Source organism: Leopardus geoffroyi, chromosome D4, assembly GCF_018350155.1.
Source record: "Leopardus geoffroyi isolate Oge1 chromosome D4, O.geoffroyi_Oge1_pat1.0, whole genome shotgun sequence".
Lineage (NCBI taxonomy): Eukaryota > Metazoa > Chordata > Mammalia > Carnivora > Felidae > Leopardus > Leopardus geoffroyi.
Window position 1 is genome coordinate 1,857,853 of NC_059342.1, and position 17,151 is coordinate 1,875,003.

Genomic DNA, 17,151 nt, shown 5'->3' on the forward strand with positions numbered 1-17,151 from the left:
CCAGGCGCTCTGCTAGACACTGTCACATTATAATGTCATCTTCATGAAGCGCTGGAAAAGTAGACATTGTTAATGTCCTTTTAGTGATGAGAGGATTGAGTCCGGAGCAACTAAGTAATCTACTACTTAGCTAGAAAGCAGAAAAGCCAGCGTTTGAAACCAGACCCGGCTGACCCCAAAGCCCAGATGTTTCGCTAAATCACAATAAGTCGGTATTTATTTATAACCACTCGCCAGGATTTGTGCTAAAGACTTTACACCCACACCTTGTCGAATTGTCGTGCCAACCCCACGAGGCAGGCGTTATCCCTGCCTCACACAACGGGTGACTGGGGGGCAGAATTGCCTTTGATGCCCGATGAGGTGGCTCTGTCACATCTGCTAGAATCTCATGAGAGTCCTTGAAAACACTCTGCTGCAGTCCACAAATACTTCACGTCCTGGAATTTTTTCCAGGCTTTCAGGGTCTCTTAGAGCCCTAATTGTGATGCAAAATTGAAGCCAGAGCTGTATAAGAAAATTGTTCTACAACTGTTGACATCGTAGAAAAAACAGGGACTTGATAACTCGTTCTCTCCGTACTTAGAGCTAGGACGTTCCAGGTTTTGTGCATCTCACCAGCCCCGTCCTCCCACCTCAGGGTCACTGACAACATCTTGGCCATGGCTCGCCCGTCCACTGAGCTCCTCGAGAAGTACCGCATCATCGAGCAGTTCCGAAGGTAAATGCTGCGCGCTGACACACTTCGATAAGCCAGCTCGCGTCTTCTTGTCTGGCACTTTTGACTTCAAATGGTCAAAGGGTAGGCAGTGAAGGGCTTCTTTCAACTAGGAAGTTAAGGTTTTGAGAGTTATTAGTAATGTTTATTAATGCCAAAAGATGGTTGATTTTTTTAAAACTCTAGCTCTCAATATGGTAACTTCTTTCTTTTCTCCGGTAAGCCATGGCATAAAAACAATCATCAACCTGCAGCGCCCTGGGGAGCATGCCAGCTGCGGGAACCCCCTGGAACAAGAAAGTGGCTTCACGTATCTTCCTGAAGCTTTCATGGAGGCCGGCAGTAAGTTCCCCACCTCCCCTCCGTGAGTTACCAAGGACGGCACCCAGGCTTTCGCCCACTCCGCTCTTGGGTCAGAGGGTGATGGAATGAACGAACGCTTACTGTAGGCTCCCAACGGGGGAGATGAGCTGATTGATTCTAGATAATGCGACCATTCTTCTCTGGCGTTGCTGTTGAAAGTACAGGATTTCTTTTGTCCCGTGCGAGCGATCTTGGGAGGAGCCCTGTAGAAACAAAGCGTGCATGAATTGCCATCATAGTGCGCCAGACCTGTCCTACCCATCCATCCCATCCCGTGGTACTGCTCTCTGTTCCGACTCAGACCACACGGCTTACTCATGGCAGCGGGACTGGAACACAGCACTCACTCATGCTGTTCCTGAAGCCCAACTCTGCCCCTGGTGGTACTCAGGGGTTCTTTACTGGGCAGTCCCAGGAGCCCAAGTCCGGGAGCCTAGGGATGGGGTCACTCAACACGTGCCATTCTCACCAGGCTGGAAAGGACCAGCCCAGGCCACTGTGGGGACTTGTTTCTAAGAAGCGTGTGCCTCGCTTTTTTGTCTCCACTAGGTGGAAAATCCGTATGCACCCAGCTTGGGCCACTTGCCAGTCCTTTAAACGCATTTCCACGCTTGAACAAGATGGCGTGCTGTCCTTCTGTGGCTGAGTAATTTGGTGAAGGTCATGGCCTTTATTAATCTGCAGTCCTGTTTCTCCTTAATTGTTTCTGGCTGAGTTTTAGCAGGAAATGTCTTGAGTAATAGAGAATGTGCTTTGTAAGAAATGCGAACAGTGAGTTTACCGGGAATATAAAGAACCTATTATTTTAGCCTCCGCATGCGGTGCAGCCAGCCTGCCTCACAGCTGTGCACTTTTCACGAATCCACGCGCTTCCTTCACACGGCTGCTCACGTACTGTCCTTTATGTTGATTTTTCTTCTCTGTTCTCTGTTTCATTGTCCAGTCTATTTCTACAATTTCGGATGGAAGGATTACGGTGTGGCATCGCTTACCACTGTCTTAGACATGGTGAAGGTGACGACATTTGCCTTACAGGAAGGGAAAGTAGCCATCCATTGTCATGCAGGGCTTGGTCGAACAGGTAAATTCTAGGAAGTGGACTTACTGTCTTAGCGCGTATCTAAACCTGGACAGAGCGATGCTTCCTAACACGAGGAGAGAAGAGAAGTAGTTTTCAGAATTCTGTCGGAGTTTGGGATTCAAATGAAAGAAACCACTGAAAGAAATTTGAACTATCTTTGGAAAAGACAGTTTCAGTGACCATTTATTTGTGAGAGTATTTTTGAAAGACCTAGGACTGAAAACTCATCATATTTAGTAAACAGATGGGTTTCCACGGCTCACTAAATGATCCGTCTGGTTTTTCTTCTTCAAAGGGAAAAAAAAAAGCCAACACTTTAATAGTTAATGTATTTTAAAACTGGCATTTTCCTTAACCAAAGTCATGAGAATAGAAAGCATGGTTTCATTTGGTGTGTTCTAGGCATTTTACACTTTTGTTTTTTTAAGTCTTTGGCAACAACGTGCACGTTGAAGGAGGTTAAGTAGTTTGCTACGCTAAGTGGCAGAGCCAGGATTTAAATTCAGGGCTGGAAGGATTTGGGTGGTGACGGGAGTCTACCTGTGCTTCAAATTCTATGTAAAAATCAATGATTTTACTTAAAAACGCAGCACATCTCAGTGTAGTGCTGATACTATTACAAAAGCAAATACCGTAAGGTTAGAATCTTAATCGTAGCCTGGTCCAAGCAGACACCTGAGCTGTGCGCCAGCCCCCAGGTCTCCACGTGCCTGGGAGCGTTGGGAGGGCAGGGGCTCCGTCCTGCTTGCTTAACAGACTTGGCGAACCACACGCATGTCTTCTGATTTGCCTTTTATCTTGATATTAGGCAACTGTTATTGTTGGATTAATTGATCAATTATCACCAGTATGTTATTCATTTTAATTTGATATTAATTAATGCAAATGTGTAATGTTTGTAATGCTGTTTGTTTTCTTTAATAACAAGTACTTACAGAATAAAGTTATATCTTGGTTTGGAGAAAAGTACTATTAGTATAGACGAAAAGTCCAGAAATAGACTGAATATGAATAATCCCCAGTCAAAAAATACCCAGGAAGGAAAAATGCCAGGCTGGGAATGTGGCAACAACTGATGGCAAAGCTGGCAGGGGTGGGAAGGAAGTGTGCAGGGAGGGGTGATAACGGAGGGATTGTGGTCCAGCCTCTGATCCTCCTGTTCCCCAGCCCCACGGGGACCACATCAAATCCACGGTCTGCTTTCTGCTCTGAACACCCTTAAAATATCCCATCCAGTCAGTCCACACACCTTGGTGGACCTTCCCCTCGCATCTCCCTCATCCCCTCTCACTTCCTTGTCCCCCTCACCACACTCCCCCTCATCCCCCCACCACACTCCCCCTCATCCCCCCACCACACTCTCCCTCATCCCCCCACCACACTCTCCCTCATCCCCCCACCACACTCCCCCTCGTCCCCCCACCACACTCCCCCTCGTCCCCCCACCACACTCCCCCTCGTCCCCCCACCACACTCCCCCTCGTCCCCCCACCACACTCCCCCTCGTCCCCCCACCACACTCCCCCTCGTCCCCCCACCACACTCTCCCTCATCCCCCCACCACACTCTCCCTCATCCCCCCACCACACTCCCCCTCGTCCCTCATCCCCTCGCCACACTCCCCCTCGTCCCCCATCCCCTCGCCACACTCCCCCTCGTCCCCCATCCCCTCGCCACACTCTCTTGGTGCCCCTCACCCCCTCTCACTCCTGCATCCATCCCCATCACCCACACTGTCCTTCTCTGGGTAGAGAGATGACTGGATTCTCAGGGGAAGACGTGACATACAGACAGGAACAGACACTTGTACAAGAAGTCAGTAAGTTATAGTGGCTCTTAAAATAATTCTTAATATGCTTTCCTAGCACGTATTCAAATTTTAAATCTTCAAGAGTGATAACTAAACGATAACCTTCTTCATACCAATCTTCTCTTTACCTCTAGGCGTTTTAATAGCATGTTACTTGGTTTTCGCCACGAGGATGACTGCTGACCAAGCAATTATATTTGTTCGGGCGAAGCGACCCAATTCCATACAAACCCGAGGACAGCTTCTCTGTGTAAGGGAATTTACCCAGTTTCTCATCCCTCTCCGCAACATATTCTCTTGCTGTGACCCCAAGGCACACGCCGTTACTTTAGCACAGTATCTGATTCGCCAGCGGCATCTGCTTCACGGTTATGAGGCCCGCCTTCTGAAACACGTACCCAAAATTATCCACCTCGTTTGCAAACTGTTGCTGGATTTAGCTGAGAACAGGCCAGTGGCGACAGAAGAGGTGGCAGAGGGGCCCAGCCTGTGTGCGGAAATCGAAAAGACTGTTTCTGAGGTGATCACCATGCAGCTGGACAAAGAGTTACTGAGGCAGGGCAGTGACGCCTCAGACTCCTTGCCGCCCGCTGCAGTGGCTGTGGATTTTGAGAACCAGGATGTGATTCTTTCCAGCGAACAGCAGATTGACCCTCTTTGGAAGAGGCGGAATGTTGAGTGCCTTCAGCCCCTGACGCCTCTGAAAAGGCGATTCAGCTACAGCGACTCTGACTTAAAGAGGGCTGAGTCACTTCTGGGGCAGGGGGCAGCTCCGTGGACGGGGCCTGCCGCAGCCTTGCTTGGCCATAACCCCAGGCGGCAGAAGCCCATAAGCCCCTGTCACACCCCCCAGTCTCCACAGCTTGATCTGAGTAAGGAAACGCTGGTCCGAAATACATTCTCTTTCTGGAATCAAGCTAAATTTGGAGGCCTGGAAGGACTCAGAGATGAGGGGTCACCGGCTTTCCATGGGGAGACTGCTGCGAAGGAGGTACAGCGGAGTAGAACCTTCTCCTCGGGGGTTTCAGGTCCCTCCAGCCCTGGGGATCCGGTGAGACCCAGCGTGGCAGATGTCCCTCAGGAACCGCACTGTTGTCCCCAGCAAGCACCCCGTCTGTGTGGAGCTCCCGCCGCTCACCGCTCTGAGGCTCCCCGCAGCCCCGGGGACTGTGACTTCCCCTGCAAAGTACCCTCCTCGGTCGGACCCACAGCCCAGGAGGGCAAAGACCTGCCTGAGGTCGCTGCGCACCCTGCTTCGCAGGCCGGACTGAGTGCCGAAGCCAGGAGAGTCCTGGCGGCCAAAGCCCTGGCAGATCTCAGTGAGCTCGCAGAAGAGGAGGGAGTGAAAAGGAAGGTAGAGATGTGGCAGGTACTTCTACTTCACTTAACTAACGTGTGGGAAACACTTAGGTCGGAGCCGAACCAGCGTCTTACCAAATTTAAGTGCGACAGGAATCTGAAGACCTGTTTGTGTAACGCTTAACTTTGGAACTTGAGGTTTCTCGGTGTCTGTGTGAAAGAAAGGGCTCAGCGCCTAGTACTTAGGGTGCTTGAGTGAGCAGGGCGTGGGTGCTCGTTGACGGGCCGGGCGGGGGGCTTCCTTCTGGCTGGGCCTGTGAGACCTGGCCTGGGGGCCGCTCTGAGCATCTCTAACCTGAACTCAGGTCAGGGAGCTGCGCCTGGAGAACCACGGAGAGAGGTTCTTTCCCCGAGTCGTGGGCCCAAGTGCTGAGTGAGGTGGGGGCGGCGGGGGGGGGGGGGGGGGGTGATTCCACAGAGCAGACGGGAGCAGCCATGGAGTGCCTTTGTGCTGTCACTTTTTCTTGACCTTGGGTCTTTGGGGTCCATTTCTTAGCTTTTAAGTTGGAATGTGAAATTTTAACCCCTTTCTGTGGTGCGCTTTTGTTAGAAGCACAGTCTTAAATCAGCTGTGCTCTTCACCCGGCATGAGCAGCTAGTGTAGGCAAAAGGCAGGCCTTCCCACGTAGTTACCAGAAGCTAGTAAACCGCCCATGTGTGGGGCTGACAGGCCCGGCTCCGTGGGATCTAGACTCCTTAGCCCATAACGTCCCACAAATCATTCGCGTAGCTGCTCCTGTGTATTCTAAGTTAGTAAGCAAGGCACGTGCACTTTCCAGGAGGGTTGGAGCCTTCCAGGTGCAGAGGTGGGAACTGAGGCAAGGAACCTCGCACCCGCTTACGGCCGTGTCACCGCAGAGCAAGTGCTCGTTGTCATCAGAGCCACGGGTGTTTGCCGAGTGAATACCTAACACACACGGATTTCCCACAACATGAAGTCTTTTCTTTCCGCTCCGAACTGAACAAGCCTTTCGCTCAGTCCATGGGCCCCTCCTTTACGTGGCCACGGGCCACGGAGCTGGTGGCGGGACCCCTCGTGGGCCAGCCCTGCGCGGCTGGACTGTCATGTGAAAGCATTTCCTAGAGGTGAGCACAGCCCCTTGGTTTAGATGGGCTTGCCCTCTGTTTCCTTTTCTGGGTTTCATCACGGGCCTTTGAGCAATAAGACCGGTTAGTTGAATTCTGTGATTTGGACCACACGGTGCTGCCCGTTCCCTCTCATCTGCTGTTACGTCACCTGCTCTCGCAGGAACCCGTAAGGCAGGGGAAACCCCACAGATTCTTTGTTAGCTTAACAGTCCTCGTGAGTTAAGCATCACAGACCGGGAAATCAAGGGTCACAGGGGCCGGGTCCTGTGGCCGAACACAGCTGCGCGGGTGCAGCTCAGAGGACTGCATTCTGTCGTGTCAGAGAACGTGACGCCGTGACGGCATTTTACTGGGCGAGCCTTTGGTTCGCGCCGTCCCACCCAGCCTCCGGTCACACTGCGCACCAGACCTGCCATGCACGTGATCGGTGGGGAACGGGGCCCCCACAGCCGAACTTCATGGCCTCTTTATGAGATAACGAAGAGGGACCTGGGGCCGGGGGACCCAGCAGCGGCGCGGCAGGAGCCTCACGTCTGGGGCCCAGCGAAACGCGGGGAATGCTGTGTGCCCCCTTCTCACTTCGGGCCTCTGAGCGAGGGCCCCCTCCCCTGGGCTGCACGTGTGCCCTTTGGGCCTCCAGGGACGGTGAATGAACGCGTGTGGCAATTATTACGCATATTACTGTAGCACACACGCACCGTATTGACTGAAACCTAGGTCTGAACCCCATCAGAAGTTAAAACTCTTCTTTTCCCTGCTCTCTGTGAGGTCAGCGTTTAAAGCCGCCTGCAGGCGTTTGGGGTGTGGGCAAGACTTCGGGTCACTCCCCCCATCGGATCTCAGGACGCGGGCTTGTCCCGTGTTCACATGGGACTCCGGAAGGGAATTGGAAAGAAGTGCATTTGCCCCGCTTGTCGCCTTCTAAGCTCTTTGCTGGGGCCGTCTTGGGGGGTTTGGTCGGAGCTCTTCTCACCCAGGGTAACGCAGATGTGCTCTCGGTCACGCTTTTTCCTCTGCCGTTCCGCTTCATTGCGGTGAGTGTTTCTGCTTTGTTCCAAGCACCCTGAAAAGGAAGGCTCCCTCTCCCTCTTCCTGAACAGTTTCTGTGGTTTCAGGGTGGGGTGCAGAGCTTGGCGCTGAGGCCAACCCTCCCTCTGTGGTTGGGGGGGGGGTGTGGTTCTTGAGCAGACCTTAAGCTAAATCAGCCCAACATGCAGGGCCCCCAGATTCACAGACCGAAACTGAGGCTCAGAGAGACTCAGTGTCTCAGCCCAGTGTGCCACCTGCTGGTGGGGCCACTGAGAAGGTCCCGATCCACAGCCCGGAGCCCGGGACTGGCACTCGTGGACAGCCTGAGGGCCTTCAAACCTCAGTGGTGCTGCCTCTCTGTCCCTCCCTCTCCCCCTCCCCTTTCCCTTCTCACCCCTCCTCCTCCTCATTTCCCTCTCCTTCCCCTCCCCTCCCTCTCCCTCTCTCCCTTCTCACCCCTCCCTATTCCTTTTCTCCCTCCCCATCCCCTCCCCTCCCTTTCCTCCTCACCTCTCCCTCCTCACCTCTCCCTCTCCCTTTACCCCCTCCCTCCTCCTCTTCCTCACCCCTCTGCTCCCACTCTCCCTTTTCTCCCTCCTCTCCTCTTCCCCCTGTCCCTCCCCTCCTCTCACTCTCCTACCTACCCCTTTCTCCTCCCCTCTGTCCCTCTTCCTTCTCTTCCCCTCTCCACTCCTCCCCCTCGTCTTCCCCTCCCCTTCCCCTCCCCTTCTCCCTCTCCCCTCCCCTTCTCCCTCTCCCCCTTCTCCTCTCCCCCTTTTCTTCTCCCCCTCTCCTCTCCTCTCTCTCTCCCTCCCCCTCTCTCCCTCCCCTTTTACCCTTCTCCCTGTCCTCTCCATCCCTCCCCTCCCCTTTCTCCCTCTCCTTCTCCCTCTCCCTCTCATTCTTCCTCTCCTTCTCCCTCTCTTTCTCTCCTTCCTCTCCCTCTTTCTCTTCCTCTTTCTTCTCTTCTTTTTAGAAAGAACTGAATTCCCGAGACGGAGCTTGGGAAAGAATGTGTGGCGAAAGGGACCCTTCCATCCTGTGCGGTTTAATGTGGTCTTGGGTGGAGCAGCTGAAGGAGCCTGTGATAACCAAGGAGGACGTGGACATGTTGGCTGGCAGCCACACAGAGGCCGCAGAAGCCTTGTTTTTGTTAGAGAAGGTAAGAGGCTGTTGGCCAGTTGATAAGTTAACCAAGGCCCGCAAAGTGCGGGCTTCGTGCTCAGAACTCTCGCGGAAAAGGGAACTCGTGCCGAATCCCATATCTGGGGCTCGTTTAGGTTTTTCCAAGGCGGGAAGAGATGCACACCCAGCCTAACACTTAGAAGATGCAAAACCAGGGGCGCCTGGGTGGCTCAGTCGGTTAGGCGTCCGACTTCGGCTCAGGTCATGATCTCGCGGTCCGTGAGTTTGAGCCCCGCATTGGGCTCTGTGCTGACTGCTCAGAGCCTGGAGCCTATTTCGGATTCTGTGTCTCCCTCTCTCTCTGACCCTCCCCCATTCATGCTCTGTCTCTCTCTGTCTCAAAAATGAATAAATGTTAAAAAAAAAAAAAATTAAAAAAAAAGAAGATGCAAAACCAAAAAGGGAAAATACCCATGATTCTAGGAACACCACTTTGAACATTTTCAAGTCCTTTCTTTCAAACATTTGTCAAGAAGCTGCAAATCCTTTCAGAAACAACTTCATATTTCATGTTTCAGACACACACGCTCGCACGCGACCTTATAGATGAGGACGCCCCGTGTCTGGAGTCCATTTGCCAGGCTGCCCTCTGAGCAGCTGCCTGACAGAGATGAACCTGGAGGGGAGACGGGGGGACGGGGGGAGGTCACCCCTGGGGCATCGGCCAGGCCCTCGCTGGGTCACAATTTCCGTTTTCAGCTTTGTTCGCCTCCACGGCCCAGACAGCGTGCAGCCCCACCTTACAGGGAAGAGGGGCAGCGTGTGTAGGGCACGACTCGAACTCTGATCTGGCACAAAGCTCGCGCCCCGGGTTCCACGGCCTTCACTGCCATCCCCGCATGCAGGGCGCTTATGTTATTTCAAGTTGTTGCCCCTCCACACAGCCCTGTAATGTTGAGTTCTGCTTGCGGGTCCTCTGCGTTTCAGATCAGGTCCTTACAGTAGATTTCAGAGGCCACAGCAGGGGCGCCTGTACTGGGCACAAGTTCTTCCAGTGCTGAGGTGTCTCCTTTGCTTCTCTGAGGTGAACAGCCCCCGGGGGGTCAAGCCGGACACCCCCCGTCCTTCCCCTGAGGTTCCAGCTGGCGCACTGCTGGAGGCCACAGCACTGTCTGTCTGTCCCCCATGCTGGTCCTCCTGTCTATCCCAGTGCTAAGTCAGCCTTCGCTAGCTGCACAGGACCAGTTTTGTCCAGAAATAAGCGGATCGTCTCTGTTCGCGGCAAGGAAGACATTTGATCTGCAATGACGCTTGCGTGCGTATTCAGTTTTACTCTGTATAATAACTCCGCAGCTTGGATTTTATCTCCTGAAAGCTTTTCAGATTACACTAACACCCAACAGCGAATATCGGTAGAGCCCTTGGTAGGTCGTTCAGTATCAGAGGTTATGAGTACTTGGTCACAACCGGTTCCTGGCTCTGCAGTTGCTTTGAGTTTATTTCTTGAGGCATTTTTCAAACCGCTTGTTTGATTTTGATTTTGATTTTGATTTTGATTTTGATTTTGATTTCTGCAAACACAGGGCCAGCACCAGACCATTCTCTGCGTGTTGCACTGCATTGTGAACCTGCAGCCCATCCCTGCGGATGTGGAGGAGGCCATCCTTGCCCGCGCCATTAAAGCCTTCACCAAGGTGGGTCACACGCTGCAGGGGGCATAATCCAGAGGTCACTCACCTGCTCTGAAATAAAACTTTCAGCTCTGTTTTTCCTTAATGGAAGTGTGTTTGACATTTCTCAAATGTAGTTGTAGACTTTAGCCAAAATATATTAATTTCCCAACAGTGCTATCAGAAAGAGCTGAACTTTTTGAAGAACGTTGGAACAGAGAGCTTTGATAGAGAAACACTTGGATATTGAGAAAATACTTCTAAATCACATGCCTGGTAGGAGTCAGAGGGTCTTTTCTGGTGGAGGAGTTCTGCCTTGGGCATAAACAAGTAACCAGCCCCTGAGAATCCAGCATCCGCCATTGATGGCCCGGTCCCCTGTCCTGTTAGCAAATTTAAGCAGACAGTGAAGGAGGGGCACAGGCACCTGGATGGCTCGGTCAGTTAAGCGACTGACTTCAGCTCAGGCTATGATCTCACGGCTCGTGCGTTCGAGCCCCGCGTCAGGCTCTGTGCTGACAGCTCAGAGCCTGGAGCCTACTTCAGATTCTGTGTCCCTCTCGGTCTGCCCCTCTCTCGCTCGTGCTCTCTCTCTCAAGAATAAACATTAAAAAAAAAAACTTTAGGGGCGCCTGGGTGGCTCAGTCAGTTGAGCGTCCGACTTCGGCTCAGGTCATGATCTCACAGTTCGTGGGTTCAAGCCCTGCGTCGGGCTTTGTGCTGACCGCTTGCTCAGAGCCTGGAGCCTGCTTCAGATTCTGTGTCTCCTACTCTCTCTGCCCCTCCCCCGTTCACACTTTGTCTCACTCTGTTTCTCAAAAATAAATGTAAAAAAAAAAAAAACTTTAAAAAACAAGAAAGTGAAAGAAAAGGTTCCTTCATATATACGCCCTTTTGGCTTACAGCAGTGCTTCCTGGCTAAAGCAAAGCCAGGTCCGTGCCAGGGGAAAAGGCACCCCTTACCCTGCAGCCTCTCATAGGCCATGTGGAAACGTCCTTAAACAAAGAGCCCCGCTTTTCAGTGACAGCATCTGTGGTAAATGTTAGTGATGGCACTAGTTATGTTTGTCCGCGTTCACAGCGTCTTCCCCTCTGCTCTCCAAGGTGCTGTCCTTCCTGCAGCTTCCTCGTTACCGGCGGGGTCTTTGTGGCACTGACCACGCTGGTCTCCTGGTCTCTCGTTGACAGTTTCCAGAGCCAGTGGCTCAGACCCAGGGTGCATGGTCCTTCACATCTGCATTTATGTCTTCATGGACCGTGAGGCCACCTGCCCTTGGGGAGGGCTTAGCTGGATGCTTAGCAAAGTGAACAATTCAAACCACTACTAAGGTTAATGAGAAGTTTTTGCAGGTAGGATAGACAATATGATTTCATTTCTGAATTTAACTGAAAAAAATTATTAGTGTTTGTTTCTCTAAAAGTAGTGGGAATTCTGTACAATTTCTGTTGGCCTTTTAGAGGATCCTAATGAAGAGTTAAACATAGCAGCTGTTCCAAACCCAAGTGTAAAGAGGTTGGGAGATGTTGGGTGTCTCCCCGGGTGCATGGTCTTGTGAGCAAAGGCCCCGACCACTCTTGTCCAGGGCTGGCTCTTTGAGGAGAGCTGTGCAACAGCTGCGGCCATATGAGGAAGGTCCTGGTACCCTTTGGCCAGAGCTTTCCAGGCCCGCTGCGGCCCCTCATCAAACACTGGGGTCACCTAAGCCCGGAGTCATCGGCTGTGATGCAAAGCCCTTGTGTGTGCGGCCTCCGCCTGGGCCGCTGCGCATCACCCCCACCTCATCGAGGATGGGGATGTGGAGGGCAAGGGGACCCCGTGATTGGGACGCACACGCTGTCCGGAGTCGTAGACTTGTTTGTCTCTGAGCCGGTGGTCTTGTGTCCACAGATGTGCTAGCCGGGCACAGCCTTCCTGCACCCCCTTCGGAGGAGGGGTTCCTGACCGGGTGGCTCGTTTCTGTAGGTGTGGGTGTGGGTGGAGGTGTCCCGTTCTGCGTCCTGCCATCACTCGACCCTGTGTCCCGGTGAACGTGGGCAAACAGTCCACGAGCACGGACACGGTACCTCCCCACCAAGGGGTGAGCTGGCTGGCTTCTGGGACAGTTTTCTGTGTGGCAGATGAAGCCGCGAGCCTCTGCCGACTCCTCCCGGAAGTGCTAAGGAGGGGGGGGGGGGGTCAGTCCCATGTCACGGAGGTCGGCTGTGAGCTGACACAGCATGGCTGGCAGGTGGAAAGCCGGGCTCCCTGTCGGGTGGCTGCGGTGCGGCCGTGCGGCTGTTGTGCTCTTCCCTGTGCCACCAGCGATTAGTGTCAGATTCACCACTCCGCCCTCGTGGCTGCCCTGCCTCAGGACAGCCTGTGAGTGGACCTGTCCAGGCACTGGATTGAATCTCTTGTTTTCGTTCATCAGTTTCCCTTTGGCACAGTCGACAGTTCTAATACCGTCTCTCGGTTATAATTAACATGGGACGTGAGTTGTGTGTGTTTACTTGAATATAACTGTGTTTGTAAGTCAGGTTTCTCCACCCCCTTTCTTTTCTCCCAAAACAGGCTGATTAAAATTCTGTTACGGTGTCCTCAATCCATATATTCTTTGTCACCAGGTTAATTTTGACTCTGAAAACGGACCAATGGTTTACGACACCCTAAAGAAAATATTTAAGCACACACTGGAGGAGAAAGGGAAAATGACAAAAGATGGCCCTCAGCCTGACGTTTAGTGACACTTCCCCACGGCGGACACTCCAGACCCGGAGACCCAGGCGGCGTTCGTGCGTACAGATGAACAGGAAGGGGGGTGTGGAGCCGTTTCGGGTCCCAGCACTTTATCTCAGATGCTCTTGGTTTGTGCAAAGAACACTCATTTCTGTTGCGAGCGATTATTTATTTTAAAATACCCTTGAGCTACATTTTTGTGTTGAAAAATTGCCATAATGTTGGTGCCACTTTCTTGTATTTATTTAACTGAATTCATATTGTGTTAATATGTTAAGTACGTGGTGTTTACATCTTTATTCTTTTTGATGTTTTGGAAAAAGTTGTAATTCTTCTTTCCAAAACAGTTATTTTGTTGATGGAGCTCTTGCTGGAGTTTTTACCAAGTAGGTAATTTTAGCAGTAAAACTTCACTGTGGGTCCGTGAGCCTGATCCATGACCTGAGGAAGTCACAAAGTGTCTTCAACTATTTTGTATTTGTTAATAAGAAGGCGATTGATAACACTTTTAAAGGATTTTTTCAATTTGGAAATTTTTCGTTTTTTCTTTTTATAAATGTGTCAAAGGGTTTCAAAGTATATTATTTTTTGGAGTGATTTAGTTTTGTGTTAAGGGTGGTCGTGAGGTGGTTGGGATTTTTTTACTGTAGGAAGTAGACTCGGGCCTCCAGATGGCCTTGCTGATCTCTCCGCACATCCAGCCTTAACTCTGTCCAAACAGCGTCTTCCCAGGAACTGGTCAGGCAGACCCTGTGCTGACGGTGTGAGGTGTGAGGGCCGCACGGATCGGGCGTCAGGCCCAGGCAGGCACTGTGCTGACGGTGTGAGCGCCACACAGCCCGTACCTCCCACCTCCGTCCTTCTGCAGACCCCGCTGCCCTAGGGCCCTGTCATCTGCCACTTTTCACTAGGAAAATTAAGATTCTTAAACTGAAATGTGAACACGTAGCCTGCATTCACCATATGGGCTTTAGTTAAGAAGTAAGTAAACTATTTGTTGCCTGACTAGTAACTGCCTAACGGGTTCTTTGTGGACCGAGCTGTCATTCAGCAGTTGAGGCTGTAACAAATGTGTGCAGTTATCAGAGGCCAGGCCGCACAGGGTGATCGTTTTTCCCAACAGATGTGATACTAATCAAACCAGTTTCACACTAAAGCTGTCACGTAATTTTAGAGACAGAAACTTGGGGGAAGCGAGACTAACCTTGGATGAGATTCTCCAACTCCCGCATCTCTGAATCCGGCACTGGCACATCAGAAACGTTTTAGTCATTATGGGTCTTACGGACTCTGGCGGCAGATGCTGAATGCCTTTTCCTCCTACACTGTTTGAATTTTCTTGGGAAACCAGATCCAGTGAATTTTAATGAACTGGGTTGCCTGTTGCTGAGATTTCTCATTTTTAAGTGCCTGATCTGGGAAAGAAGGGGAGAAAAGATTCCATTTTATCCAAAGGTACATTATAAAAATATGTTTTTTACCCAAAAAGATGTTTACCCACATGTCTGTCAGTGTCACATGGACAAGGGCCAGCAGGGTTCATTCGACAAGTGGCTATTGGCCTGTGTCTGTGATGGTCAGGTTAGAGGACGGATCCCGCGCAGCCACAATGTGACCACGGCCGCACGCCAGCCTGAGGAGGCCGGTGGGACAGGTAAACCAGGCTGTCTCCAGGTTTTGTATTTATTCGAATAAAAGTGCAAACAACAAACCATAAGGCTCGTATGTCTTTAGCTTGGAGCTCTTGAGATCCTGACGATACGGAGGTGCCCTGGGAGGAGATGACCCTGTGGGCTGTGGTCAGCCCAGACTTTGCTGGTTCCAGAGGAGCAGGTGGGGGTGGGAGGGGAGCAGGGCTCCAGGAGGAAGGAGTGAGGGGAGTCTTGAGGTCAGCGGGGCTCCTGCCTTTCCTGTATTGGAGTGGGTGAGGAGTTCTCTGTAGCCCAAAGGAAGGACCTCCGGGGTGGGGGATTCAGCTCCAGGGCCAAGAGCCCACACATCCAGAACTGACCGCCATGGCCGTGCACGCGCACTGCCTCAGGCCAGAGAGAAGTATTGTTCACACTTGCCTGATGAAGGAGTCCTGGTCTGACGGACTCCAGACCCCGTGCTCTTCCCCCCAAAGCCGCCTTTGTGTGTGGCGTGCCCGGCAGGGACCGCAGGGCCCTTTCAGCATTGGGCTCTGTCGTGGCACCATAGAGCATCGTGTTGTTTGTGACTTGGCGATGGTCTCCATCCTCTGGAGCAGGCTGGGCTGCCGTGGTGCTGTCATGTGATCTCAGTATATCACACTTAGGAAGCGCGGGACTTCCTGTCCAAGAGCTCGCTGGTGCTGCTGGTTTCCAGACCGCTCTATCTGTTTGCAGAACTCAGAGACACCCTGTGATGTGCCGAGTCGTGTCTTCAGCCAGCTTCGCGGTCTTAACCTCAAGAAGACCGGGGTCCACAAGAAACCACGTGTCATACGTCAGCGAAGTTTCTGTTTGCTCTTGAATGGGGGACACCTGCTCGTGCACGTGTTTGTGTCCTGTTTCAGCCAGTTCTCTAGACGTCCAAAGAAATCTCCAGAGCCAATACGCAGCAGACAAGGTGCTTGCCCCAAGTTCTTGATGTCTGAAGGCCCCCAAGTAATTTTGGGAATTGATGAAAAGTGATCGTTTCCTCAAGACCTCTTTGTTCTTGTTGTTGTTCCAAATGAACAATATTGATACATTTTCAGGGCAAGTAAATCAAAGATGATATTCCCTTTGGATTTTTTATTTTTATGAATGTGGCTCAAGAGTATCACCTTATTTAAAAGAGTCTACTCGATACCAGATGGCTGAAAATTGTTTACAGATAACATGGCAAGAGAAAAATGCAACAAATCCTGTTATGCAGGTGTGCATTATGTTTTACGTATGCTTTTAGGCATGAGCGGGTCTCTGATTAGCCCAACACTGACACTAAGACTGATTTGTAAATAATCACAGTGGAACCATTGAGTAGTGTAGCTTTGGGAATCCTTCGTTCTCAGCCATCATTTAAAACATCCAGACGTGCTGGGTGGCTCTGTCAGTTGAGCGTCCGACTTCGGCTCAGGTCATGATCTCACGGTTTGGGAGTTTGAGCCCCACATCGGGGTCTCTGCTGTCATCACGGAGCCCATTTCAAATCCTCTGTCACCCTCTCTCTCTGCCCCTCCCCTGTTGGTTCTCTCTCTTTCTCTCAAAATAAATAAATAAAACTTAAAAAAAAAAAAAAATCCAGTCACTGAGGCACCTAGATGGCTCAGTCAAGTGTCCAACTCTTGATTTCAGCCCAGATCATGGTCTCAGATGGTCTCGAACCCTGTGTCAGGCTCTGTGCTAACAGCTCAGAGCCTGGAGCCTGCTTCTGATTCTGTATCTCCCTCCTCTCTCTGTCCCTCCCCCACTCATGCTCTGTGTCTCTCTTTCTCTCTCTCTCTATCTCTGTCTTTCAAAAATAAATATTAAAAAATTCTTTTAATAAAAAATAAAAATAAAAAACTTAGGCATTGAATTAGATTGAACCAGGTAGAAAAGCCTGCAGGTCAAAAATGATCAAATACGGCCATTTTATATAGTTCAACCTAATATTAAATGTAATGTTCCTGAGACAAGTAGGTGATATTTCCTGAATTATTTTAACAAAGTTTAGATTAGATGATCAATTATTTTCTAGGAATATTCTATATGCCCCCAGTGGACTTCCAAAACAAGTGGGAGAGACCAGTGTGAAACTCGGCGAGCCTGTGCCCACTCAGTGCTTGGCCTCCGCTGTTGCCAGGGACACACAGGAGCCATTGAGTCTCTCGCCCTCCATCAGGAGCCACGATTAGCGCGTGTTCTTAACTAATGCCGGAAGCCTAATTCTCAGCACTGTGACTCACCCTTCAAAACTCAGCTCTGATTCCTTGGAACAGAATATGTTAACTGTAGTTAAATTCAGCTACCTGACTACACAGCCCAAGAAGATGGAGGGGTATCACAGGCTGGATTCATGTGCTCAAGTGCCGACCCCCAAAACTCCCGAATGTGACTTTATTTGGAGATGGAGCCTTTACTGAAGTGATTAAAGTAACATGAGGTCGTATGTGTGGGCCCTAAGACGGTGTGACTGGTGTCCTTATGAGAAGAGGAAATGAGGACCCAGACGCAGACAGATGACCCATGTGAGGACACAGGGAAG

The 17,151-nt window shown here is 51.3% G+C and overlaps 1 protein-coding gene and 1 long non-coding RNA gene across 11 annotated transcripts in view; one reads left to right on the top strand and one right to left on the bottom strand.

The window, feature by feature from the left end:
• PTPDC1 (protein tyrosine phosphatase domain containing 1) overlaps positions 1 to 15,701 on the top strand; it is a 66,461-nt gene extending 50,760 nt beyond the window's left edge. For 7 of the 10 annotated variants that reach the window (XM_045470295.1, XM_045470294.1, XM_045470296.1 and 4 more), the window contains 7 exons: positions 641 to 721; positions 942 to 1,060; positions 2,025 to 2,162; positions 4,107 to 5,341; positions 8,426 to 8,611; positions 10,158 to 10,268; positions 12,849 to 14,671. In XM_045470295.1, the coding sequence (XP_045326251.1) occupies positions 641 to 721; positions 942 to 1,060; positions 2,025 to 2,162; positions 4,107 to 5,341; positions 8,426 to 8,611; positions 10,158 to 10,268; positions 12,849 to 12,965 (1,987 nt within the window). In that variant the 3' untranslated portion in view covers positions 12,966 to 14,671. Of the gene's footprint in view, positions 1 to 640; positions 722 to 941; positions 1,061 to 2,024; positions 2,163 to 4,106; positions 5,342 to 8,425; positions 8,612 to 10,157; positions 10,269 to 10,419; positions 10,631 to 12,848; positions 14,672 to 15,326 lie in introns of those variants that run through there. The other 3 variants (XR_006710506.1, XM_045470293.1, XM_045470301.1) reach the window with 3 other exon arrangements.
• Positions 200 to 2,031, bottom strand: LOC123593799. The gene is made up of 2 exons (XR_006710507.1): positions 1,163 to 2,031; positions 200 to 827 (listed from the first exon to the last, which is right to left on the bottom strand). It is a non-coding gene; the product is annotated as an uncharacterized LOC123593799 (long non-coding RNA).
• Positions 15,702 to 17,151: the final 1,450 nt, after the last annotated feature.